The sequence below is a fragment of the Panthera uncia genome, chromosome D2, assembly GCF_023721935.1.
Source record: "Panthera uncia isolate 11264 chromosome D2, Puncia_PCG_1.0, whole genome shotgun sequence".
Classification (NCBI taxonomy): domain Eukaryota; kingdom Metazoa; phylum Chordata; class Mammalia; order Carnivora; family Felidae; genus Panthera; species Panthera uncia.
The window spans coordinates 28,035,718-28,063,715 of NC_064818.1; the positions used below are offsets into that span (position 1 = coordinate 28,035,718).

At 38.5% G+C, this 27,998-nt stretch overlaps 1 protein-coding gene across 1 annotated transcript in view; it reads left to right on the forward strand.

Annotated features, from left to right (window-relative positions):
- The window catches only part of MYPN (myopalladin), an 88,386-nt gene that overhangs the window by 33,602 nt on the left and 26,786 nt on the right, over window positions 1–27,998 (forward strand). Inside the window, exons 4-12 of the mRNA XM_049645127.1 lie at window positions 1,088–1,139; window positions 4,764–4,878; window positions 5,986–6,057; window positions 13,514–13,655; window positions 15,556–15,579; window positions 18,352–18,468; window positions 18,954–19,326; window positions 26,423–27,013; window positions 27,390–27,528. Of these exons, the coding sequence (XP_049501084.1) occupies window positions 1,088–1,139; window positions 4,764–4,878; window positions 5,986–6,057; window positions 13,514–13,655; window positions 15,556–15,579; window positions 18,352–18,468; window positions 18,954–19,326; window positions 26,423–27,013; window positions 27,390–27,528 (1,625 nt within the window). The remainder of the gene's footprint in view (window positions 1–1,087; window positions 1,140–4,763; window positions 4,879–5,985; window positions 6,058–13,513; window positions 13,656–15,555; window positions 15,580–18,351; window positions 18,469–18,953; window positions 19,327–26,422; window positions 27,014–27,389; window positions 27,529–27,998) is intronic.

Here is a 27,998-nt window from a genome sequence, read left to right on the forward strand (position 1 = left end):
TCTGAGCAGAAATGTGACATAATCTGACTTAGCTTTTAATGGAATCACTCTGGTTCCTCGTTGAGAATATTCCTCAGAGAGTCAAGGGTAGAAGCAGGAAGACCATTTGGGAGCATTAGAGAAGCATTTACGTCCACGCCAAACTTACATGACTAATTTTAGGGGAGAAATAAATTTGTCTTCTTTATATATCTACCAAATTTTTGTTCCATTTTATCTCATCTCTGGGTTTTTTCTGAGGACCATTCTTTAGCACTTTTATCATCTATAATACCTTATGTATGCCTTGGTTTTAACACTTAAACATTGTATTATTTTGGTGTAAGTGCTCATTCACCAACCAGATTGTAAAACTGGGACTGTCTCATTCTTTTTTATATCTGTAATACTTTATGTAGTACCAAGTACATAGTGGATATTTGATAAACATTTATTGAATAGATGCATGAATAATGATAAAAATGAATAATGCATGGTAGAAATGTGTTGTATGTTTTTATCCTCAAATTTTTGGAATACAATAAATACCTCCAGATTTAGCTCAGTTATATCTTACTGGAATTCACTATCTTGAAAAGGAAATCTGAGATCAAAGCTTTGCTAACAGTGCTGAGATTGGACTACTGATTTTTTTAATTTGTGGCAACAGAACTTCAAACACCCCCACTCCCAAATGAAGTATGCCTTGTTAATATTAGGGGTGGACGGAAGAGTATCCACCTACACCTACAATGTTTAGAATCCAGTGTAATCCCTCCTTTTATTTAATCCGTGTAGGCCAAGAGCAAGAGGATTTACAGACAGCATAAAACGTCTGCTCTGTTAAAGACATCAGCAGGTGTTTAATACACAAGAGCACTTGGCATTTGGACCAGTTAATTTGAACTCTGTCACTAACTAGCCATGTGACCTTGAGCAAGTCCTTCAACTACTTAGGGTCTGTTTCTCATCTATAAAATTGGGTGTTAGTGTAGGAAATCCCTGAGTTCTTTTCTAGGTCTAAAATCCTATAGGTCTTCAAATGCCTAGGAACTAGTTTAAGAAATTATCATCTTAAACATTTCATGTCTTGTTTTTACTTTTCCAGGGGTTTCTTCTTCTGACTCAGAAGGGGACCCTAACAAGGAAGAGATGAATCGGTAATTCTAATTTTCTATCTTATAGCTTTAGCTATTTTCTATCTTATAGCTTTCTCAGATTCTGAGAAAGCTACTAATTGGTTTAGTAGAACTTGAAGAGGGTGGCTCCAGGATATTACCTCCAAAAATATATATTGGGTAGATTTTGAGAGCTTTAAATCTTGCCTAGTAGATGAATTTTAATATTCCCAATATTTTAAAAATGAGATATCACCTATGAAATATCATTGTACTTATATCTACAGAGTAAAAAACAAATAGTGCAACACTTCAAAAAATTCATGTTTTCTGACTAAATAATAGTATTCACAAGGACACAAAACCTGGTTATCCTAATTTATACAAGTGAGTGATCTGAGTAAGTCATAACCTTTTTGCTAAACAATTATACTGAGTCCTGAACAAAGTTACATCCATCCATTCTTTACTTTCCCCAACTATCAACTAAGCACCTACTCTACACCAAGGACTTTATTAGACATAATGGGTAATAAGAAAAACCAGATGCTTCCTACCTTTAAGAAGCTCACTGTGTACTAAAGAGAAATACATGGTAAATATAGCAAGAGATGTATACCAAGCATATAGACAGTAGGGTAATAAAGTATAATAGACTATGATATAACCATGGGCAGGATTGTTAGGACTTGGCACAAAGGACTATTAATTCATTGGGGATGGAAAGAGAGATCAGGAAAGACTTCACAGAGTTGGTGACCTTCAGCTGAGTCTTAAAATAACAGTTGGTGGACACCCCCAAACAAGGAAGGAAAGAGCATTTTTAGGCAGAGGAAGCTTTGGGCAGAAGGCATGGGACCTGAAAACAGATGCAACAGCCATTCCCTGAGATTACTCGAAACGAAGGGTGACATTTGGAAGGCTGGTTACAGTTGTTAACTATGTTTGTAAATTCTGTCCTCCCCTACAGAGGGGAAGTTCCTTAACGACATTTCTGACCTTAGAAATCATGCCTTATTCTTTGAAATCCTTTGTGTGTGCTTACCTTGGAATAATACTTTGCTTTTAGCTTTTGTGTAGATATGACAATTCATAACCAGATTGAATGATTTCTCTCCTTTAACTGTCTTCCTTTTCGTTCTTGTGGTTCAATTCCTCCTTCTTTCCTGACTCTTTATGCCAGTTACCTCATTACAGTTGCTCCAGCCCTTTTCTTTCTTTTATGGTCTCCAAACTACAACCAGTTATTCTCTAAAAGATAATTCTGATCGTATCACTTTCTTGACTAACAAAAAATTATCATGGGGGTGCCTGGGTGGCTCAGTCGGTTAAGCGTCTGACTTCGTCTCAGGTCATGATCTCATGGTCCGTGAGTTCGAGCCCCGCGTCGGGCTCTGTGCTGACAGCTCGGAGCCTGGAGCCTGCTTCGGATTCTGTGTCTCCCTCTCTCTCTGACCCTCCCCTGTTCATGCTCTGTCTCTCTCTGTCTCAAAAATAAATAAACATTAAAAAAAATTATCTATGGGAAAATAAAACCAAGCACAAAATGAACAATATTAAAAAAAAATTTAACATGACATACAAAGCCTGATTCAGTAGAGTATCAACCAGGCTTTCCTGCCCCCTCCTCCTCCATTCTGTCACCTCAGGCTATTCATATTGCTCTCATTTCACTCAAACAATGTACAGTTTATTTTCACCCCTTTGTTCAAGCTGTTCACTTTGCTAGGAATGCCCTGTCTCCTCTGCCTAGAAAACTCCTATGTACCCTTCAAGACCCAGTTAAGTTCACTCATAAACTCCTCCTCCATTGCACATTCATCACTTCTTCCTCAAGGCTCTCATAACATGGTATACAAGGCTAATAGGGAAGAATTTTGATATACAAATTTAAATAAGCAAGGAATATCTCATTTGATTATTTTCTTTAAATCTACTTTTAGTAGTTAGGATTTAGCTTACATTTCTGTGTAAGAATAACAGTAACTTCAATAAGACAGATATTTATTTCCCATTTACATAAACATATGGATTTGGCTGATAGAATGGCTCCACATTTCACTGGGTTCCAGTTGGTTTCCAACTTCATCTCATTCTGAGGAGTAGCCTTATCTTAGTCTCAGATTGGAAGGAGTAAAAGGCATTCCCTGCCCCCTCCCTTTTAAGGTCATCTCTCTTAGATCACATACATCACTATCCTTCATATCCTATAACCAAAGAGTAGTCATGTGGCCACATGTGGCTTAATGAACGTTTGGAAATTCAGTCTTTATTTGGAATAGCCATGTAAAGAAATAAGGAATTCTATTATTGTAGAAGAAGAAAACAGATGCTTAGGGGACACTGATAGCCTATGTATCACTACATAATTCTGCTTCTGCGACCCCATCCTTCCTGGCTGGAAAAAAAAGTTCAATCAGTCATTATTGGGCATCTGTTTCTCCCTCCATGGCTGTACAAAGATGATAGATATAGACATAGACACATAGTATTTGACATTAAACACTTTTCTAAGTGCCTTACATGAATTACCTTATTTAATTCTTACAAAAACCCTCTGAAGTAAGAATTATTATTTCCCCCCTTTTTTTAATTTATTTTAGAGACAGAGAGTGTGTGAGCAGGGGAGGGGCAGAGGGAGTGAGAGAGAATGAAAGAGACAGAGAGAGAGAGAGAAAGAGAGAGAGAGAGAGAGAGAGAGAGAGAGAGAGGGAGAGAGAGAATCTTAAGCAGGCTCCATATCCAGCCCCAGCATGGAGTCCTACTCAGGGCTCAATCTCATGAACCTGAGATCATGACCTGAGCCAAAACCAAGAGTCAGAGGCTTAATCAACTGAGACACCCAGGTGCCCTTTATTTCGCCATTTTAGAGATAAGGCAGAGAGAAGTAACATCTGGACAAAAGGGAAGCCCATATTGTCATTGGTCATCTATCCCTACAGGATATGGGAGGGAGGCCTATGTCCCAGACCTCAAGATCCTTTCAAGTCCAGCATTTGTTTGCTTTCTGACATGCTTGGGTACTGATATCTTTAGTAAGAGTGGGATCCCTTTAACCAGAGGGGTTGCCCTCCCCTCTGGACTCTGGTTCTCCCTCTTGTCAGGCTCTCTGGCAATATCCTCAGACTTCCCCCTTTCCACAGCAAGACTAAAATAATCTCCCCTCCACAGTCTTCTCATGAATACTTCTTGCCCTTCAAATAAGCTCTTTAATTTAATTTATGTAAACTTGAAGAGCTTGTTGACTCAGGCTATTTCTGCTTTCTGCCACGCCAAAATTCCAGAATCAAAGGTTTATAAAGCCTGGCCTCTTACTTGGAATGGAAGGGGGAGGGAAAACACAGAGGACAACAACAACAAAAATCTCAAAAAAATTATCTTCTGCACATGCTCTGTCATAGCACTTGTCTTGAATCTCAGTTAGTTATGAATATACTTGAGTCCCCAGCTAAGAATAACTAACTCAAGGACAGGAGTGGCATTTTATCATCTTCCTGCTTGCATTGTCTATCAAATTATGTAGAAAAGAAGTGTTTTTGTGGAATACTGTTAAACAAAGATTTTTATTATATCTAACTGTAAGAAATGATGACATTACTAGCTTTTCTGAAAGAATTTTCACAGTGATAGGTCTGTTTTAAAATCTATATTTTAATCATTTCTCAGAATCCAGAAGCCAAAAGAAGTATCATCTACTCCCACTACTTCTGCAACCATTCCTTCAGCAGCACCCCAAGCCCAGCATGTGGTGGCCCAGCCCAGTGTGTCAACCATCCAACAGGTACAAGAGTCCAAGTGAAACACAAGTGCCATGGACTTATGGGCAGGCACTGTGACCATGCCTATCTTGCAAGGCATGATTGTGTTCTCCTCTGTTGCAACTTCATAATGACTTTGGCAACATGCTTCCATGGTCATGATAATCGCTTCGTACCTCTGATGTAGGATATCAGCACTTGATATTGTTTTGGGAACATATTCTCTAGCTTCATAGGCAAATTTCACAGAAAAAAAAAAACTCTTTATAAATTAGTCTGATATTCCAGCTTAATGAAGGGCATTGATTACATATACAAAGAGCTGCCAGCTCTCACAGTGGCCCAGGCAGGACACTATATCATGAAACTCAGTTTCATGGAGCTGCAAATAATTCTACTTTCTAAGATAGAACAAGTATGAAATGATTTTTTAGAAAGCATTAAATGCTCTCATCCTTCAAGTTGATGATAATGATGATGATGATTGTTTATTATAAAAACATTGAAAAGATACAGATATTCAATAAAAACATTGTAAAGGTACAGTATATTCAATAAAAACCTTGGTCAAAGTACTACCTCCATGCCCCCACTCCTCAGAGGTAACTCTGCCAATAATTTCTAGCATATAGTTCTAGACATTTTCTATGCATGTATATGAATATATATAATATTTTAACAATATGAAATCATACTAATCTAAACATATTTGTAACATGTTTTTGATATATTTATGTGTAAGTAAACATATTGATCTACAACTTAAAAAAATTAAACAGTTTCTTATTTAACCCATTTAGTAATGCAGACAGGTTACATTTTAGTTCTAATCCAGCTATGATCTGGGGAGACTCAGGTTTTATGGAACTTCCTCAGGGGTTTAGGACTAATTACATTGTTCTATATGTTGAAGAGGTGGGGATGGGCAGCACATATTTCCAACCACCATGACCTAGAAAGAATACAATCAATTCAATATAAAATTTGAAGTCTCTGATTCATAGATTTAGAAAAAGTCAGTTTTTTGGTTTTACATTAATTGTATACATCAAATTCTGTAGGTTTGTTCTATCATTATCTAGGTAGTAATCATAGTGACGATGAATCTTTTGTTGGTTCCCTTCTAATAGTGTCAGAGCCCTACCAACTATCTACAAGGATTGGATGGAAAACCTATCATTGCAGCTCCTGTGTTTACAAAGGTAATCAAAATATTACTTCTTTCTGTCATGACTTTAAACATACCCCAGTACCCACACAAAATTGTAGGATCCAAGATTTACTGATGTAGCTCAGGATTTTGGTCTTTTATGAGTACAGGATAGGGTTTAGATTTTTTTTCTAGTTGTTACCATATCATTTGAAGTCCTAGATATCTAATAACAGCTTGCATAATAAGAAGAATGTCTTCCCCATGCACCACATTGATCTCTATGGCCATCCTATTGCTGTTAAATGCAGCCATCATCACACATAGGGGTCAGGCGATAAGTTTTTAGCCACTTACTACTCCAAAGGTTTCTCTGGACTTACAGAAGAATCAAATTGCAGGTACATGTCTTTAGTGTTCAAGGAGTTGGAGATAAATGCTCTTAGGAGGCTTAACATAAAGAATCACACCGGGACAAAGAGTTTTCTTTTTCTATTCCATGGTATCAACTATTGAGGCGGCATCAAATTCTGATCTTATAGTCTTTGTATCTAGAACTGGAAAATTTACCCAGGCACCTTGATTTCCAAATGAAAACACAAGGAAGGGCCAGAGACATTCAGTAGTTTATCTGTGGTCACGAAACTAGTTAGTGGCAGAATCCAAACTAGAAACAAGTTCTCCTAATACTCAGTCTATTATTCCTTCCTTTATGTAATATAGACTTTATTGCCAAGGCAATAAATTTAAAGGTGAAAATTTAGTCACATTTGATTTTTTTTTTGTATTATGAAGGCCACATGGATGAAATCTATGCCTGGATTTATAGTTCATTGTTTGTATGAATGCCAAACTTAGGCCCAAAGAGATTTTGTCCTCTTAGAGGTATGCTTTAGTTTGGAGCAGTCAGGGTTCCTTACCCCGCAAAGTACATTTGCAATATTTATAGACACTGTTGGTTGTCACTGGGAGACTGTGCTGTTGGCATCCAGAGATGCTGCTGAACATCTTACAATGCGTAGAATGACAGCCCCCCATGGGGTGTCCTGATCAGGTGGGGGTACCTGCTGGGTGGTGAAAGAATTCATCCAAGGCAGAACAAAGAAGATAGAAGTATATTGAATACACCACAAGGGAGCTGCAGGTCAAACAACAAAGGAAGACTGTCTGCAATGAGGCCAAGGTGAGGGGCTTTAGCTCTAGGACAGGGTAAGGGTGTATGGGGACATACGGAATTTTCCCTTTTTTGGTAATTCTTAGGAACTGTGCCTGGTGGTAAGTAGCCCATTGGCCAGTTAGGGGCTATGTCTTAATGGGTCTGTTTGAATTAAGCTTGGTGCTTGCCATGGGCCTTTTTGCCTTGCTCAAGTTTCCATTGCTCAGGCCTATTGCCTAAAAGCAGCCTCTACACCACGCGTAGCAAGGAATTATCCAGCCCAAATTATCAGTAGTCCTGAGACTGAGAAATCATGGTTGAGGGCAAAATGGCAAAAATGGCATATTTTCCAATGAGTATTGATCCTAAAGGAAGAGCTAAATGTGCAACTTCCACAGAAACATCAGTTTTAGGAGAGTTCCATCCTATTAACTCATCCAAGATGGTTTCCCAAAATCCAACAGAGTCAAGAGTGAGACATGTTTATCCATATTTATATCAGTTGAGTAGACATTCTTATGTGAAGCAAGATCTCTCTCAATTTTTCAGATTCTTTTCTTGTAATCTGCTTTTGGAATTTTAGCCTTGCTATATTCAAAGATGAGGTAGGAAAGCAATGTGTTTGTGACTTGGAGGATACAACTCTGATGAAGAATTATAAGTGGACGTGTGTGTGTGTGTGTGTGTGTGTGTGTGTGTGATACAGCCAATACAGCTACCTCTAATTGTCTCTTACTTCACTACCAATTCACCCAGCCTTAAAACAGCTTAAGTGCCCCAGAATCAGGATGTTTTAATTTTTGAAGCCCTGTTGTGACATCCTAGAGACAGTGCTGACTCTTCAAAAGCAACTACCCACAGAATAATTTATACCCAGTCTCAGCTGAAGTCTCCTCTCTTCTCGCCACCACCTGCCCAGCCAGACACCAGATAGGTGTCCTGGTCTCCTTCCACTCACTTTCAAATCTTCCCAGGTGCTCTGTCTTTCCTTCATCTTATCACCTGGTGCATACCTCTGGTACAACATTTAGCACAATAATAAAGCTGTTTGCTTTTCTGTCTCTCCCAAGCACCTTGAAGGCTATCTCTAATATCTAAATAGGAGTCCATAAAGGAAATAAGCTATTTTTATTTTTATTATAGCAAGCCAAATAGGACTTTAACACTTATCCTTTACATTTAATTTTCATGGACTGGTTAAAGCCAACAGGTTTAACTGCTTTTGTGTGGTGACTCCGATGCCTCTTTACAATTAGATTCTCTAATTGGCAGATTCATATTTGCCTTTGACAAATACAAATGGGAAAATGAATTAATCATTAGTTACATCCCGATAAACCCATTATAACTTGAAAATATCAGAGGTCAAAAATGCATTTAATATGTCTAACCTACCAAACACCATAGCTTAGCCTAGCCTACATTAAATGTGCTCAGAACACTTACATCAGCCTACAGTTGGGCAAAATCATCTAATCATCTAATACTATAAAAGAAGCTTCTTTTCTAATAGAATGTTGAATATCTCATACAATTTGAATACTGTACTGAAGTTGAAAACCAGAAAGGTTGTATATGGGTATAGAATGGTGTTATGGGTCGTTTGCCCTCACAACTACATGGCTGACTGGAAGCTGAGCCTCACCGAACCTGTCCAGAATCAGAAGAGAGGATCATACCACATGTTGCTAGGCCAGGAAAAGATCAAAATTCAAAATCTGAAGTATGATTTCTACTGAGTGTGTACCACTTTCACACCATCATAAAGTTGAAAAATCATAAGTCAAAGCACTGTAAGTCAGGGACCATCTGTGTAAGCTGTTTCTTAGATAAATCTCCAAAAACATTAGGTCCCAAATATGGTGGGAAACCAGTCCTTAGCACAAAGACCCAAATTCTGAATAGGCTTTCTTAGCCCTCAGGATGTGTGCTCTTGCCTCCATAAATGGGATCGGGATTGTTCAGACATAGGGCACAAGGATAGGCTGTGGCTCAGATTCCAGAGAGACTTATCAGCAACAGTGTGCTTGCGTTAGTTTCCACCAGTGAGGGCAGAATTGAGGTCATAGTCATTGCCAGTGTCAGAAAATTTCTGAGTCAGAGCCACTGATGATGGTAATCACATGGCATGCATCATGATAACCGATCATATGCATATATTTGTTTGGGTTATTCCTGCTCTATTTACTTCTTTAATGACTTCTGGCTTTCCAGCCCCTAGGATTCATTTTCTATACCACCCAACAAAGCATTTCTTTGCCAGTAATGGCAAGAAGCCACTAAAAAACAAAAATTAGAGAGCAGAGTTTTATTTAACTCTTTGTGCCTCCTTTTGTGATAGGGAAGTACTGGTATTAGTTTCTTTTTAAAGAAGGTTAAAATGAAAAGGAGGGTTGCCCAGCAAAACAGTGGTAGAGGAGACTGGGGTCCCTATGCTAGTTCACTGCTCTACTCCTAGGAGATATCTATATTTTAAAATATTTTATGGAGCTAGACTACCCTCCATCTTCTATACAGTATCAAAACCACTCTATATATGGGGGAGAGAACCGCTCACCCTTTTTTAGTGCAAAGGGAGGTAGATGATCAAATTAGAATCTTACTGCTGTGTTGCTCACACTCCAACAGCAGCTGCCCTGGCAGGCTTTCAAGGCTGCAGCAGCCCTGGCTCCAGCTGCTTCAGCAGTAATTTGAAGAGTGCAAGGGGGCAGGGGAAGTGAGAATTTGAAGAAGAGCACTTCATTATATAATAGCAGAAGCAGGAAAACCCTGAAATAACTGAGCCAGTGGCTGGATCCAGGTTTCGGAAGATTACATGGGCCACCCCCCCTCCCCAGCCCAACAATTCCAGGAACTTTTCTGACTCAACTGTTGCTCTGGGCACCTGTGCCAATCAAGGGGTAAGAGTGTCCTCAGTCAAATCTTTATCCATAAAAACTCCTTTGATCCAAATCCAGCCTAAAGCACTATACACATTCACTTGCAACTTCTCTCTCCCAAGGTACACAAATATCAAGGTGCACTGGATTAAAAAAGGAATAAAATGACAGTATGAACCTTATCACTGATATCTTTTCACCAATAAGGGAGATGTCCTTTCTTTTTTTTTTTTTTTTTTAATTTTTTTTTCAACGTTTTTTATTTATTTTTGGGACAGAGAGAGACAGAGCATGAACGGGGGAGGGGCAGAGAGAGAGGGAGACACAGAATCGGAAACAGACTCCAGGCTCCGAGCCATCAGCCCAGAGCCTGACGCGGGGCTCGAACTCACGGACCGCGAGATCGTGACCTGGCTGAAGTCGGACGCTTAACCGACTGCGCCACCCAGGCGCCCCGGGAGATGTCCTTTCTTAAGGATGTCCCTGTATTATATTTGTGGGTATAAATCTACTAAGCAGAAACTATGTCCTCTCGACTCACATTTAAAGCACCTGGTACAGTGCTAGGTACAAAGCAGTCACATGGTAATATTTATTCTGTAGTGAATAATTTCTATTTCCGCTAAATAAGCAATTATTGTTTTCATTGCATTGTGGCTTCCGAGTATCTTTAGGAGGAATGAGTATCTTTAGGAGTATCAAATGACTGTGGAAGAAATGCTTCTCGAGGTTCTGATTTGTCAAGTCACCCTACAAAGAATGTCTTCCAAGATGATCAGTATGGTGATGACACACAAGACAGATTTGCACTTTGAATACTGTTTACCTCAGGAGGTTATAGACCCTTAGTTCTAGTGACTTTAGTCCAAATCCATAATTCCTAGTTAAGACTAACTTAATCTTTGCTAGTTAGGGAATGTCTCATTTGTCTTATTTATCTTCAGTGAAGTCAAGATGAATATGATCAGGCCTGTAGACATTTTGCCATTAGTAACTGCCTAAGACTTACTCCTGTGTTAAACATGGCACCATCGGCACGATGTTCAAATGGTGTAATTGGTTTGGACCCTGATATGAATCAGTTCCTTCTCATGATATTTTTGTAGAAAAGCACAGTTTTCATCAATAATAACTATCATCATCCTTCAAACTATGACTTTCAACAGCTTCTTCTAAGTGACTTGTAAGATGACCCTTGGCACTTCTCTTACTGAGTATTGATGATGTATCAGCTGGAATGAGGTTCCATCTCATATCACAGACACTTAACAGGCATATTACATACACTGTAGTATCTAGGGTATCTTGGCTGGCCTCTTAAATAGAACACAAGTCTTGACCTTCAATGTCAGGTGAATAATTATAGCCAATTAATGTTGTCCTCAATTGTGAGCAACGTATTTTCTCAAGGCTATCCTTTTGCAAGCAGGGCTTTGGTGTAATCTCTACTGATTGAGAATTGGCTGATGTATCTGAACTGAACTGCAAGCCATGTAAGAACATTCTTCTTACTTTCATTTAAAAAGTATGCCATATTTTGGGTCTCCCGGGTGGCTCAGTCCGTTGAGCTTCCAACTTGGGCTCAGGTCATGATCTCACGGTTTGTGTATTTGAGCCCTGCATCGGGTTCGCTATTGTCAGTGCAGAGCCCGCTTGGGATCCTCTGTTTCCTTCTCTTTCTGCCCCTCCCCCGATCACACTCTCTCTCTCTCTCTCTCTCAAAAATAAATAAACATTAAAAAAAAAAAACGGGATGTCATATTTAATTTATTCAGTCCCTTCTGCCACCACTACCTTTTTTTTCTTGGTTTGGTTTTCTAATTTGTTTGTCTCAAGAAATGAAACTATTTTATATGAATCCCATGGAGATATCCAACTGCCATTAGAGTTTTCAATAGGCCTCAAAGCTGCCACGTTAGCCCAGAATTTGCTCAGATGTCAGGGTCGAGAGCATATCCTCCAGCTTGCCAGGAGCACCCAAGACTCCTTGATGTTCCCTGCTTATTAAGAATATTTCTTTCTTGTCACTAGAAGATATTGTTGAGGGTATACAAAGAATAATGAGGGTTTTTTTTTTTAATCAAATAGTTCCTCATTAATTCAGAGACCCCTCTGTGCAAATCTCATCTTGAATAAAGAACAAAACACTAATGTTGATCTACAGCGCCCCCTGGCTTCCAAAATATCAACTTACACACCTTTAAGGTAAAAGTCATCTACTATATATAGCTAAGGTTGTGTGGTTATCCCCACCCCTAGATTCCTTAGACAAATGCCATAAATATGATGGGACCACGTCATGTACAAAATATCATAAATTTTACATAAAATAGCTACAAATAATCACAGAATATTTATAATAGTGAATGGCAAAAGCAAAAATAAATAAATAAAACACCAGCTTTCCCCTTCTCTGATGCAGGAGCCAGTATTTCCTTAATACAGACCCCCAAAATGTAATAATAGAAAGCCTTGCAGCATTTGTTACTAATAGAGCTTGTGGAGGAAGTTAATCATAACCTTTCCATGTTTATAATGTTTGGGCTAACATTAGAAACAAAAATATGCCACACACACGCCAAAGAATTTCATAATCAAATGAAGTACCAGCTACACAAATGAATGTGTGACTTTAAGCTCACAAATCACAACTGAAAGGCTGGTTATGAATGGAAAATGTGAGTTCCATTCTCCCAGAGAGTCTATTATAGAATATATTGATATGTTATCATTCAAAGTGGTTTTGTAAACCTTTTTTCATGGATGTGTGGAAGAGCATTTAACAATGCCTTCACAAAATTACAACATATTTTATTATGACATAAGACTCCACTTGTGACTATGATTTTAAAGAGATTGTCATTGTTTATATCCCTCAATAGATCGTTGAAACTGTACTGTAAAGAACACATAAGGAAAACAAGATAACAAAATGAAAGACAATTTCCGGGACTACAGTATGTAAACAAGGCAAAGCCAGGCAAATAGAGTCAGTTACTTGAGCTACAGAGATGTCCCACCTCATGAGCAGTGACATTTTTGTGTGGAAAAATACATTACCACCATGTTGACTGCACCTAATAAGATATTCCTGCAGATTTCTTAAATTGTCATTATTTCTGGAAAACAAACTCCACTTGGGCATTTAAGAACAGAGGTATTTTACCAAAAATCAGCATTTTTGCAAACCCTCAAAATGTTTCACTTAGTATTTAATAAAGTTGTCTGGTACAACAACAGAGAGGAAAAGGAAGAGGATAATGAGGGTAAAGCTTCACATGGGCTCAGTTGATTGATTCTATCTTCCAAAATAGACTCAATGAATATCCACAGAATTGGAGCTGCTGGAGATGTAGAAGATTTGGAGAAAAACCAAATGTGAAGGCGACAGTATCTTTTTCTAAAATTCAGCACTGGAACTAGATTCCAAAAATGTATACTCTTTGGTTTTAACAATATTCTTTTCATTATAGATGTTACAAAATTTATCAGCCTCTGAAGGTCAGCTGGTTGTCTTTGAATGCAGAGTCAAAGGAGCTCCATCTCCTAAAGTTGAGTGGTATAGAGAAGGGACCTTAATAGAAGATTCTCCAGATTTTAGAATTTTACAGAAAAGTAAGTTGATACTTTCAAATTATTTTTCAGATAATTTTAATGAATTTATTGTGTTCATTTATTTCTATAACTTTTTAACAATTAATTGAAATATAAGTAAAAGAATAAAAGAAAAATTACTTGTAATCATAATCCTCTGAACTAAACCCAATTAATATTTTGTTGTATATTCCCCCCAAATTTCTCCATGCATATGTTTTTTAAAAATAAAAAAATCATACTTTTTTGTAAATTGATTTTTTACTCAACATTTCATGAACATCCTTTCATGTTAATAAATATACTTTCTTTTAAAAACAACTCAGTACAAAAATAAATAAAATAAATCAGTACAATCAATTTATATTATTTAATCTCCTGTTGAACATTTAGATTGTTCAAAAATTTTTAATTTTATAGACTGCTTAAATGCATGTAACAGAAAATATTTGTGAGTATCTACAGAATAAAGAGAACTAGAATTGCTAGTATAAATTCACCTCTTTTAGGCTTTCAATGTATATTGCCAAAATGCCATGCCAAAAGGTTGAACCAAATTGAGGATAATCACATAATAGATCGTCCAGTCTGGGACACCTTGGAAGTGAAAGAGGGGCACCTGGCTTAGTCAGTGGAGCATGCAACTCTTAATATCAGGGTTGTGAGTTCGAGCCCCACACTGGGTGTAGAAATAACTTAAAAATAAGATCTTTAATTAAAAAAAAAAAAAGTGAAAGATACTGCTCTTAGTTACACAGAGATTCCAGGAATAAAACAGGCCTATCCCAAATGTACTGGGACATGTGTTGTCCAAGCCGTATTTATTCTATACAACCAGCACTATATGGGAATGCCATTTGTCTCATGCCTTCACTAACAATGGATATTAAACATTTTTTTAATATTCACTAATTTTATAGGCCCAAAATGGGAACAATTGCTTTAATCTATACTTCACTAATTAGATGTGAAGTGGAACTTTTTCTCATGTTTATTGGGTCTTTATATTTCTTTATTTTTAAATTACCTGTTATATCCTTTGCTTATTTTCATATTGAAGTTCTGTTCTTTTTTATAGTAAGAATTATTTATATATTCAAGTGGTTAGTTCTTCTTTTTCTTATCATGTGGTGCTTTCACCTTGACCCATTTTGGTCATAAAATACACTGAAATTTATTTGCTTTTCTGTTAATTTGTTTCTGCCTATCACTGATGTATGAATCAAACTGCTGTCAAGTTTAACAGCAGTAGCAACAACGATAATGTAATCTGAATACCATTTAAACTGAGAAAAAAAAACTTGAATAGTTGTATCAGTGTAGAAGGTCATAACTAAGTTTAACAACTGTTACTGAATACCTGTAATTAAACACCATGGTATTCAGTACCATGCTGGCACTTTCAGGAATGTCAAAGAATTCTAAGACAAAGACCCTGCCCTCTTGTTATTTATCCTGAGGCTCTTAATATTAGAAACCTTAGAGCAGGAGGTACAGTCTATGTTTCATTAGGATGTGAGAACCCAAAGCCAAGAATGAGCTCTCAGTCTTCACAAATTTGAAACTTGTGTTTCAGATGAGGCTGAATGGGTACCAATAAAAGCAAGTCATTCCTAAAACCCTAACTCAGTAACTTCTCCTCACCTATGGCTTTATGTGTCCCAAGTGAAAACCAGGTATGTCCCGAAATACAGCAACATCATGTTGTTAGCAGCTCTCTTGTGGCCCTGCTGTGACAGCTGCCCTGGCCCTGTGGAGGTCATTGGTGCTTAGGTCATTGTACTTTCACATTTACAAATTAACCTTATCAGATCACTCATGAATATACAAGAGACTGAAGTTCTATAGGAAGCTTCTGATGAAAATATAGACTCTTAGTAAAATAAATGCTTAGAATCTTTTCATTTTTCTTTTCTTTTAGAACCGCGATCCATGGCAGAACCAGGTAAAGATCATTTTAATTTGTTAGCGTATGATCTGTGGTTTTACATACATATAAATATATACACATAAATCAGTGATTTTATATATATTATATAAATAATAAAACATTGGAGTTACACCGGTGTCAAGAAAAAAATGAAAAATAAGGTTTTAGAAAAAAGATTCCAACCAACTCTAGCTATTACTGAAGGAGAAGGAAAGGAGGGGAGCATATGCAAATTTGAAGTTTATATCGAATACTGAATATGAATGCAGTTAGTTCTTGGTTATTGAGGGATGTTTCTTGGGAATATTTTCCCTCTTTGGCTCCTACACGTGACCTCCCGAAACTGGGCAGAGCAATTTCCATGACGCTAGATCAATTCCAACTTCACAGCTTATGTGGCTCAAAACTCACCCACCAGATTTTGAAATTTGCAGAAGCAACCTATTCATGATGTTATTAGATTTGGTTGGGAAGATACCAAAATGACATGGGAGTGACAGTAGGTGAAGTTTTACTTCTAGAAAATACAAGTTACTCACAAACCACAGCAGAAATATCTGAAAGTCTTCTCTGTAATTACCCTGGAGAATTAGATTGTATTTGTACCCCTGGGTAAGAATGATGGTTTGGGATTTTATTATTATAGTTCTCTCTTGTGAAAAATGAATGAAAGGTATTCCAGAAGTAGACCTTGAACATCCATGTTGCACAGCCCTACAGTAGGTCCTTAGGGATACATAGCAAAGACCAGAGCAGCCTTACTGTTGCATTGCTTGTACTGAAGTGGTATTTTTCCCCTTGAAAATATGCCACGTTTTTGGGACACCTGGTTGGCTCAGTTGGTTAAGTGTCTGACTCTTGATTTCAGCTCAGGTCATGATCTCAGGGTTCATGAGATGGAGCCCCAAGCTGGACTCTGTGCTGGGCATGGAGCCTGTTTAAGATTCTCTCTTTTCCTTTCTCTCTGCCCGTTGCACACATCCCCAATCTCTCTCTTAGATAGATAGATAGATAGATAGATAGATAGATAGATAGATAAAAGAAAATATTTCAGGTTTTGACACTTTCATTCAGAGTGGAGCAGACTTTTCCACTAGGCAATCTCATACACAAAATCATTTCAGAGTCACCCCAAAAGGGTCCCTTCCCAAAATAAGTCCCACCTTTCCCAGATCCATGGTCTACATTTCATAGCCAGAGACCTCTTGTCCATCTTATATATGCAAATACCCTTTGGACACAAAATACTTTATTTTATCAGGCACATACAGTGTAGTGTGAATAAACTTATCAGATCATTTTCTGAAAGTGATCCCTGAAAGCTGAGAGTATAAATGTTTGGGAAGGGGAACAGAGAGAAGAAAGCATAGGCCGAGGACTCAGAAAAAGGACAGAGAGACACCAAAACTAAACTTTGCCTCTCCATCATTTAGGATTCTTGAGCAGCGATGAAGAAGACCTAACTAAAAGTGGCTTAAGCATTAAGAAAAATGTATTTTCTCACATAGCAAGGTGCCCTGAGAAATGGCAGTCTTGAGATTGGATGATTTAGCATCTCTAAGGCCATCATGGCCCATTTCCCATTCCACTAGCTTCAGGTTTAGGCTTGTTTTACTCATCTACCCAAGACAGCTGCCACAGTTTTTGGGTATTGCATGCAGATGACCCACTGCACAGGCAAAAATAGGGAACAATGCTCTCTTTTGTTCTCTTTAAAGAGCAGGAAAACTTTCCTATAAACTCACCAAGAGATTTTCTTCCTGTTTTACTGACTGTAATTGTGTGGTGCATGATATCACTTAGCAAGGATAGAGTTAATATGACTGGCTTAGCATGACCAATCATGATTCACCACCTGAGACTGGCAGAGGCCAAGTTGCCCTGAAGCACATGACCACTTCAAAGAGGGTGGACAAAGCCAGAATTCTATTAGTCAGGAGGAAGATGAAGAGCTATGGAGCAGGTACTCAACACTGTCTGCTGCGACCTCCTGTCCCTCCTAATACAACCATGCTTTGTTAGTTTTGTTTTCAGTGGTAATCGATGGTTTATGGTACCATCTTATACCTCTCTTCATTAGCTGTCAAGGATTATCTAACCATAATAATTTTAGGCTATAATCACATGGTTCATTGTGGGAATCACTTTTGTAGTTATTCAAAGGGAGTCCATGCTGTATATTAAAGTAATCCATAAGAATTGCCATAGCATTGCAAAGGGGAAAAAATGCATTGTGCTCTTCTTTCACCCAGAATTTCAAACTACTTCATCAGCTAATTACTATTAGCTCAGCAAAATATTTCTTGTCCAAAGTTGTGGTCTTCATTTAAAATTACCTCAGTGCAAAATTCCCCACAGACATAATGAGAGTCCTAGATTTAAAAATGTTTTATTAATTGTTTTACTTCACACAAATCTCCTTCTGCTTTAACTCCTAACTTGTTCTTGTAATTTTTAAGTTTATTGTTTCTCAGTTCTATTTTTGTCATCTGGACTGATGACAAAAAATAGAAAATAACCTGAGAATTGACAACATATTAAGATATCGTATTATCATAAAATCCTCTTGCCAATAGTCTATGTGAAGTTTTTTGTTCTACATCCTTGGGTTCACTTTAGCCTGCTCATCAGTCAATTCAATCAGGTAATTGGACTAATTATTTTCAAACAATTAATAGAATCTACTTCTTACATTGACTTCTGTAGAATGATCACTTGATATCAGTAAATTTTGTAATTCCATTTCTATAATTGAGTGAGTAACCATTCTGTTTTACTGGCATTTAGAGGAGATATGTACTTTGGTCATTGCTGAGGTGTTTGCAGAAGACTCTGGGTGCTTCACCTGTACGGCGAGCAACAAATATGGCACAGTGTCAAGCATCGCACAACTCGACGTAAGAGGTAAGGGCCCTTGAAATGCCAGAACAATTTAGACCATGACTTTGAATATGAGTAGGGAGTGTTTGCATTATCCTTCTTTACTGGTTTTCTTATGAAGCTAGCTTGGTTCTCCTAAAAGAAATTTGAATTGTCAAGGAAAATGTTCTTAAACGACTTCCAATTTTTTCAATTTCTTATTGCACTTATGACCACCACCACTATCCATTATCCTACTGCTATCTATTCTGTTCCCTAAGAAAACATCTCCTTGGTCTTATATAAACTTTGAATATTCTTTCCAAAATGGTACTTAGATTTTTAGTTCAGTTTTTTCCTGTATCTGCACCATTTTTTAATGCCCCAGATTATGGTCATTGTTTTTGACAAGCCTTCTCCCATTAGCATACTCATCTGGTTTGGACACATGCCCCCAGCTCACAGTTATAATCTTATCTCAGTCTTATTGAGTGAGGCTAACAGCTCAGGTCCTGTTGTTGTCCTTTCAGGAAATGAAGACCTCAGAAATAATGGGTCTCTTCACCCAGCCAACTCCACCACCAACCTGGCTGTTATTGAGCAACAGCCATCCCCACCCAACCCAGAGCCTCCTTCTGTGGAACAACCCCCTAAACCCAAACTTGAAGGGGTTCTAGTAAACCATAATGAGCCCCGGTCCAGCTCGAGGATTGGGCTCCGTGTGCACTTCAACCTGCCTGAAGATGACAAAGGAAGTGAAGCATCTTCTGAGGGTGGCGTGGTGACCACCAACCAGACAAGGCCTGATTCTTTCCCAGAGAGATTCAATGGACAGGCAGCAAAAATCCCTGAGCCTTCTTCGCCTGTCAAAGAACCCCCTCCAGTTCTGGCCAAACCCAAACTGTAAGTAAGAAGTAGAATGGATGACCCAGGGTGCCTGTGAGCTTCTCTGAATGTGCCCTTAAAAATAATGGTGCTGAAAAAGGGAATTATGAAATGAGAAAATACACTTTATTTTTTTTTATGTTTATTTATTTCTGAGAGAGAGAGAAACAGAACACAAGCAGGGGAGGGGCAGAGAGAGAGAGGGAGACACAGAATCTGAAGCAGGCTCCAGGCTCTGGGCTGTCAGCACAGAGACCAACGGGGCTCTAACCCACCAGCCTGAGATCATGACCTGAGCTGAAGACAGCTTAACAGACTGAGCCACCCAGACACCCTGAGAAAATACACTTTAAATGCTTTGCAAACCATAAATCCTTACATCAATGTTAGTGTACTATCACCACCATCCTTACTGTCAAATATTCTACCTTTGAGAAATGTTACACCTAATGTTACCCTTAAACTAGCTGATAAAGATGTTTGTCTAATGTTAGAGGGCTCCAGCTGAAGCACTTCTACACTCTTTTTATAAACCCTTTCTTGCATCTAATATTCCTTATAGTCTGTAATTTTATTCTTACCTTTCCCATTTCTGCTTCAACTAAAGCGTTTGTAGTCACTATGGAAAACATATTTAGTACTTGTTCTTTGCTATGGCTGGATATGCTGTAGTGACCACAGTAGGTTTTGTATAAATATAATGGGGATGAAAGAATGGAGGAGTCATGATCTTCAGACTCCCATTGGGGACTGATACGCTGTCGCCCTAACCCCCGAGAGAGCCTCCAGTGAAGCCATGCTGCAATGTTTAATGCTTATCCATTATAAAGCAAACACAGAACATGATACTACTCCTATGTTCTGTTTGATCCACACGTCAAAATTATAAAAATTATATTTATAATTACATAATCCTTTAAATGTCAACATTAAAACTTATACTAACAGTGCTCCCCTCATGAGTTTCTCTGTGCAAAACACAAGATGTTCATTGGAAGCAGGTCATGTTTAGTTTTATATTCTTCTCACTACCACATAAGGCAAAATTCTGAGCATGAAATTAAATGTTATGAAACATGCCTCTTGGAAAATCACATCCAAAAATGTCTCTGTCCCCTGAAAGTTCTACTGGTCACAGGAAATAGGAATCCACTGAAACAAAAAGAGGGAATGGGTTATTGTAGAGAAATAGGCAAGAATGGGAAACAAAAGGCAGCCTGGAGAATCCCTGCCTGGAGAAGGATAACCCAAGCCTCTGTCCACCACTCATTCTCTGTCTTTAGCACCTCCTTGCTTCTTTGCATATCCTCTCCAATCCTCTCTTTGGAGACTCATCAATTCATACCTGGCCCATCATGGCATGTCCCATTCTACAATTTATGTCAAGTTCTACTGCTAATTAAATTGTTCATAGCAGTTCAATTCCAAATACCAGCTGATCCAGCCTAATCAGGTGCAAAGGATTTATGTTTGGAGAAAAGAAGAGTCAAATGGATGGAATCAGAACTGTGAAGGGCAGCAGGGTGGGGAGTGGGGGAATTTTTCAGAAAAGGGAGTTTTGGGAACAGGTAACCCAAAACAATTTCCTTGGGGATTGCCTTTTTTGTAGGATCTGCTCTTACCCGGAGACTGTTCAGGGGCTATTAGGTATGTCAGTTAGGACTAGGTGTAGGTTCATGTTGCAGAAACCCCAAATAAATGGTGGGTTACATACATGAGGGTTTTTCTCTTAAATTTTTTTTAAATTTTTTAAAATGTTTTATTTTTGACAGAAAGAGAGAGAGAGAGAGACAGAGCATGAGCGGGGGAAGGGCAGAGAGAGAGGGAGACACAGAATCTGAAGCAGGCTCCAGGCTCCGAGCTGTCAGCACAGAGCCTGATGCGGGGCTGGAACTCATGAACTGCGAGATCATGACCTGAGCTGAAGTCGGACGCTCAACTGACTGAGCCACCCAGGCACCCCGAGGGTTTTTCTCTTAAATAAAGGAATTAGATGAACAGTCTAGGGCTGTTACAGTGGTTCCATAGTCATTGATAACCCAGTCTCCTGTCTTCTGCTCTGCCACCTTCAGCACTGGCTTCTTCTCCAGATCCCTTCATGGTCCAGGGTGGCTGATAGTGTAGTCATCACATCTGATTTCAAGCTGCAAGAAGGGCAAATGGGTGAAGTCCTGATGTCAAACTTCTTTTAAGGAACCTTCTTAGGTCTTACCCAAAATCTTGTGCTTGCATCTCATTGGCCAGAACTCAGTCACATCGTGTACTAGCTGAAAAAGAGACTAGGAAGTGTAGTCCTTGGCTGCATATATTGCCTCCTTGAATAAAATCAAGCTCTTTTACAAAGGGAAGAATTAAGTAGTCAGTCAGCAGTATCTGCCACATGAGACTTTCAATAAATATAATAATTCTTTCTACTAAGTTATGTAGTAACACCCTCTATAAATCAAGTCCTGAGGGCTATATAATTCTTTAATCTTTTTTGCCTTCCTTAAGTTTTCTCTTAATTGTGTGTGAGGCTTGTATTCGTAGAGGTATGAATATATATGTTCATGTGCACCTGTGTCTACAATATTTTCTTACTGGTTTTGACTTCTTTGGTTTTAATCTTTTAGGTTTTGCAATAAAATGTATCGACTCTCTGAATAATCTTGAGGATACAATTTTCTGTTTGTTCCTTCAATTTGCCATCATACAGGAAATAGACATAATTCCTACAGATATTAAAACTGGAAAATAAAGAGAAACTGTCATTTTTAAACACTGTATCTTCAAAGCCTAAATAACTCAGACTTTGAAATTTTCGACTTGAATTCAAGCTGTCTAGAGCAGTGATTCTTCATGCTGGCTACACTCTAGATAAAACGTGGAGCTTTTAAAAAATATTTATGCCTTCCATCCCGACTAAATCAGAATACCTCCACAGACTATTTTAATGTTCAGCCAGTTTGGAAACTACTGACCCAAAGTTGGAGAGTCTGAGTTACAACCCTTTATCCTTCCACCCCACCCCATACACACATCCCACCACACTCAGGAAACAACAATAATTAACATTTAAAGTGAGTAAAATGTCAGACAAATATCAGAATGTACTGGAAAAGCCTATGTTTGGAAGACAAGTGTTTTTTTAAAGCAGTGGTTCTCAGCCCCGGTTGCATATAAGAACCACCTAGAGCCTTGCTATTCACAGCACTGGCATCACCTGGGAGCTTGATAGAAATGCAGACTCTCAGGTCCCTCTCCAGCCTTGAATCAGAAGCTGGGTGTGGGGGCAAGGAGGGCAGAATCTGTGTTTCAACAAGCCCTCCAGAGGCTTCTGAGGCTCACTAAAGTTTAAGATAAGAACAACTGACCTACATTTAAAAAGATAATAATAACTAGGCCTGGATCTTTTCCCCGGCCAATTGACCCTCTGAGCAATGGTGTCTAAATCATTGAGGTTTGTTTGTCTCTTGGTGATTCTCTTGGTGATTCTCCCAGCTTGGTTGCCACTGGTAAAAATACAGCTAAAAGCCAGTTGCAGAGACATATTTACTCAGAATTAGTTATCCTAATCAGTGATGTGCTGGCAAATGTTTTAACAACGGATGGAGACGGGAAAGCCCTGATTTCTAGCGTTTGCCAATTCTCTCCCACCATGTTCTATTTCAGGCTGCTAAAGCAAGGTCATTGAACTGGGAATTGGAATGAGATGTGCACGATCTGCTCTCCAGAACAATCGAGAGCCAGCTCCGTCCAGCACACACTGCCTGAAATTTTTGTTTCCAAAATTGCTTTCAAAAGTACTTGATACAGTATCCCAAGTTTTTTGTTGTTGTTGTTTAGTCATTAAGCCTTTTTATCTCAGCAGTTCAAAACCCCTAAGAAATTCTTTTGTATCCCAGAAACCACAACATGAAGCATTCTTACATATCTGAAACTCTAATCTTCATTCTTAGGCATCTTGAAATTGATACATATAGTTCAGAAACTAAAGAATAGCCATCATTTATTGGTTACTTCTATGTTTTAGGTGCTTTATCAATTCTCACAACAATGTTGAGATATTACTTATTCCTGTTTTATTTATAAGGGAATCGGGGTCAGAAAAAATGTAGAAACTCCCCAAAGCCACACAGATAATGAGTGGCAGAGCCAGGATTAGGACCTAAGTCTGTCTGTCTGCAGAAACCATATTCTTGAGCATTGTGTTTAAATTATTTTGTGGCAAAGAGAAGATATTTACAGGTAACCCAAGAGAGCTGATAGATCTGCTTGGGTACAAGAAAGCTTGATGTCAGCTTGAAAGCTAATAAAAGAAAGCTTGGGTTTAAACCTGACTTCAAAAATCCTCATTAGCAACAACAAAAGAGCAGCTGAGCATATAGCAATTACGACAGGTTGTTACTCTGAATTAGAGATGTTACTCAGGATTTTAGAACTAGTAGCCATTGTAATTAATTTTCCCTTCCTTTATTCTTTCATTGAACTTTGTACCTTCATTATTAAAGCAGTAGGTAAGTTCCACATGTTATCTGTAAATAACCAGTGGTTATTTATGTTATATGTATGTAGAGTAGGATTTTTGAGCCCTGAATAGCTCATACTATCTTGGGCATATTTATATCTCCTAAAGTGCCTAGCAAAGTAAACACAGAAAATTCAATAAACATTCATTGAATAATGGAATTGACACCTGATGTAATGAATAAGCTAATCCAAATAGCTGTTTTAAATCCCTTCTGAAACAAGACCTTAAATAAAATGAGAAAAAGAAACGCCGTTCAAACAAAAAGAGGCATTATTCTCAAATGAATTCTTCCCAAAACGTAGATAATCAAAACAATTTGACAGTGTATCTCACATATCATTATGTTTAAGGTTTGTGGCCCTCTATAACCCAATATACTGAATTGAATGATAAAGGCTAACATGCCATTGGAAATCTTATTTAAAGTGAAAAGCTGGGGGAACCTGGGTGGCCAAGTTGGTTAAGCATCTGACTTCAGCTCAGGTCATGATCTCATAGCTCGTGGGTTCGAGACCCACCTTGGGCTCTGCACTGACAGCTCAGAGCCCCAAGCCCGCTTTGGATCCTATGTCTGCCCCTCTCCTGATCATGCTCCATCTCTCAACAATAAATAAATGTTAAAAAAATTTTTTTTAGTAAATAAAGTGAAAATCTGGTTCTTAGTTTTTATTCAATGGGAACAAAAAGAAAATAAGAATCAATCAATACCAAATGCCATCCTGCCCCTTTTTATCATCATCATCTTTCTAAGATTACTTACTTGTCAGATACTACTTTTTCTATTTCTGTAACCACAATAAAATATTTCTGCAATATCATAAGGCTAAAATCTACTTAGACTACTCTATGCAGAGATGTCCTGAAAACCATATAGCATTATCTTCAGACTATAGCAATCACAGAATGTGACCTGACAAATATGATATCTATTAAAAATGTAAAGATTTTTGTATTTTCATGCCATTGGGAAAATTAACACTAACAGAAACAATATTAATTGTATATATTTTATATTTTCTAAGGATAATCTAACAAAGATATTTCTGCTTCTCTTGATTGCCTGAATCATCTATGATGAAACGGAAAGGTTTAATTAATTTTTAATTATATTGCTTTATTCTCTCAGCTTATATACTCACTTCTAAAAAGGAGAGAGAGAAGTTACTGTGCCAAGTGGCTAATGCTTCTGCATTCTTAGTTTAACTCAAAACAAGAATTTTCATAGATGAACAAAGGATTTCACAGTATGTAGCATCTAACAGCAGATGGGACTCTGTTTTGTGAAGTTACTTCTCCATATATCATGTATCAGAAGTGTTAATGAAAAGAAGGAAAAAGGTCTTAAACTCCAATAATTAAAAAAAAAAAAAAAAAAGGTTTGGAGAACCTCCTGGTTCAACTTTATTGCTGTTGGTATTGACTTTCCTCACGGTAGGAAAATACAGGACCTTTCATTTTTAATAGATCTCATGTTCAGCAGATCACCTTCTATGTTCCAGAACATAGAACATAAAATCCGAAGAACATAAAATCATGGTGGACTTGGGACACCAAAGTCTCCTTTGTGGATCTTCCTATGGTTACTCGCTCGAGAGTCAATTCTTCTAACCAGCAGTTTAGCAGTCCTGATGGCTCTATGCATATACAATTTTTAGAGATTTTCATTTTCCGTTTTTTTCTTAAAAAATAATTAACCATTTTGTTAAGATAGACTAAGGGGAATTCTTCCATTTGGTCATTTTGGATAGTCCCTGGAGTGGTGAGGACCTGCAGGGCACTTCCTCTGTGCTGTGGTGTATAACTGGAGTTGGTGGGCGGAAGATAGACTAAATAGACTGTGAGACCTAAGTCAAATCATATAATGTTTCTGTGACTCAGCTTCCTATAAAAGAAGAAAGTACTCCCGGCTTGATCTTCTTTGTCCTCTTAGGAACAAGAAAAGGCTAAGGCAATGTTTATTTTTAGGGTGGCCATATAATCTACTGTTAAAACCATGCTATTTTTGAGAGTAAAAGAGCACGATTAATGATTATGCCAGAAAAACAGGCATAAACCAAGGTTGCCCAGGATGTATCGGGTCATATGGTCACCTTATCTATGATGCTTTGTTGTCAAGAGAGGATGAGAAACACCAAGACACATCCTGTGGCTTTATTAAGGTTTGTTTTAAAATGAGGCAAAATGAAGAATACAACACATTCAGTTACTTACATCAGTGTGTAGCTCACTGTCTTCTGTCCCAAAGCTGAGATACAGCCTGCTCCTATCAGAAGTTTAGGCACTCCTAACAGAGGACCATTGTTTCTATTTCTTTTTTCTGATTTGTAAGCATTCTAAAATTGGGCTGCTATGTTGCAGGGTCACAACACAGAGATTACAATGTGAATGAAGCCTTTTGGAGTTGTGCATTGTAGTGGTTCTTTCCCTTCTTAGAACAAAACAGATTTAGAAAGGAGAAACAACTCGCAAGGAATTGATTAGCTTATTTCTGGCAACTCTGGTTCTGAATCAGCATAAAGTTGTAAACAGCCTGTCTATGCATTTTCTGATGGGTGAAGCCGATGGTGACAGATTTCCCTTGTCTTTCCCTATTCTTGTGTGCAGTGATTCCAGCCAGCTACAACAGCTTCACAACCAAGTCTTACTGGAACAACAGCAGTTGCAAAACCCATCTCCTTCATCTCCTAAGGAGTTTCCTTTCAACATGAGTGTTTTGAACTCCACTGCTTCCCCGGCGGTGACAATGTCCAGCAAGCAGGTGAAGCCCCCTTCATCACAGACTTTCAGCTTGGCCCGGCCAAAGCATTTCTTCCCCTCTACAAATACCACCGCAGCAACTGTGTCCCCTTCCAGCTCTCCAGTGTTCACCCTGAGCAGCACTCCTCAAACCATTCAGAGGACAGTGAGCAAAGAAAGCCTCTTAGTTTCTCACCCCTCCGTGCAAACCAAATCTCTAGGAGGAGTTTCCATCCAAAACGAGCCACCCCCTCCAGCTCCAATAGAGCCAGCACAACCGCCACTCACATTTGCCATCTCCAGTGGAAACCAGTTTCAGCCCCGCTGTGTTTCCCCAGCTCCCGTCTCTCCCACCAGCCGGATTCAGAACCCAGTGGCTTTCCTCAGCTCCGTTCTGCCTTCTCTCCCTGCCATCCCACCCACCAATGCCATGGGGCTGCCTAGAAGTGCACCATCCGTGTAAGTGTCATTAAGGTTTCTGATGTAAACGATGTCACTAAAGAAAGGATTTATGTATACAATAGCTTGGTCTGGGACAGGACTCTCATTTAGTGGATTCCCAGATAATCCTATCTCTTAGACACTAAATGGATACTGAACACCTTAGAACAAAGGGCACGATTACTTTAAATAATTTTTAACAATTTAAGTATTGAAAACACCTCTACAAACACAGATTCTCTGTGCAGTGCTCAACTTTTGTACACAAGATGCCCTCCATAAGTGCCTGATGACTCCTAGTGTCTGATTGCCATTTCAGCCACTCTGATTTCTAGGCTTTTGGACACAGGCCAGGGTTTTTCATGGGTATGTCTGGTGTGAATTTATTTTACAGGCCATCGCAGGGACTAATGAAGAAAAATACAAAGTCTCCCCAACCACTGAATGATGATTACATTCGTGAAACTAAGAATGCAGTGATTCTTGACTTGGGGAAAAAAATGAATTTCAATGATGCCAGATCACACCAGCAGGTAAGATTGCCGGGCTCAAATGGTTTATTGGAATTTCATCATAAGAAATATAATTTCACTTAATTCAGTCCTTGGATGGTCAGGTCACCAAACCTCAGTGAGGCTGACCCTGCAGTCTTAGAAGGTAGAGCATCAGTTAACCAATGGTCATATAGGAAAGTCATCCACATAGATCTATAGTTCTTGATTACCCCAGTAGTTAACTCAGTTTAACTGTTTATATGTGTTTATGTAGAATGGAATATGTCAAAGAAGGAGAGAGACTAGATAGTCTGTTGGCCATGCCAGCAATCCTTAGCTCAGTATTGGCAAATACCATCACATCTTTGAAATATTTCAATATATAAGATGATCTAGACTTAAAAGAGCTCTGGCACTTCATGGTGTCCTTTATCGGACTCCTACAGTCTAACGTGCTAGAGGTCTGCTCACCCGTTCCCCTCATTCTTCACATTAGGTTGAATCATGTG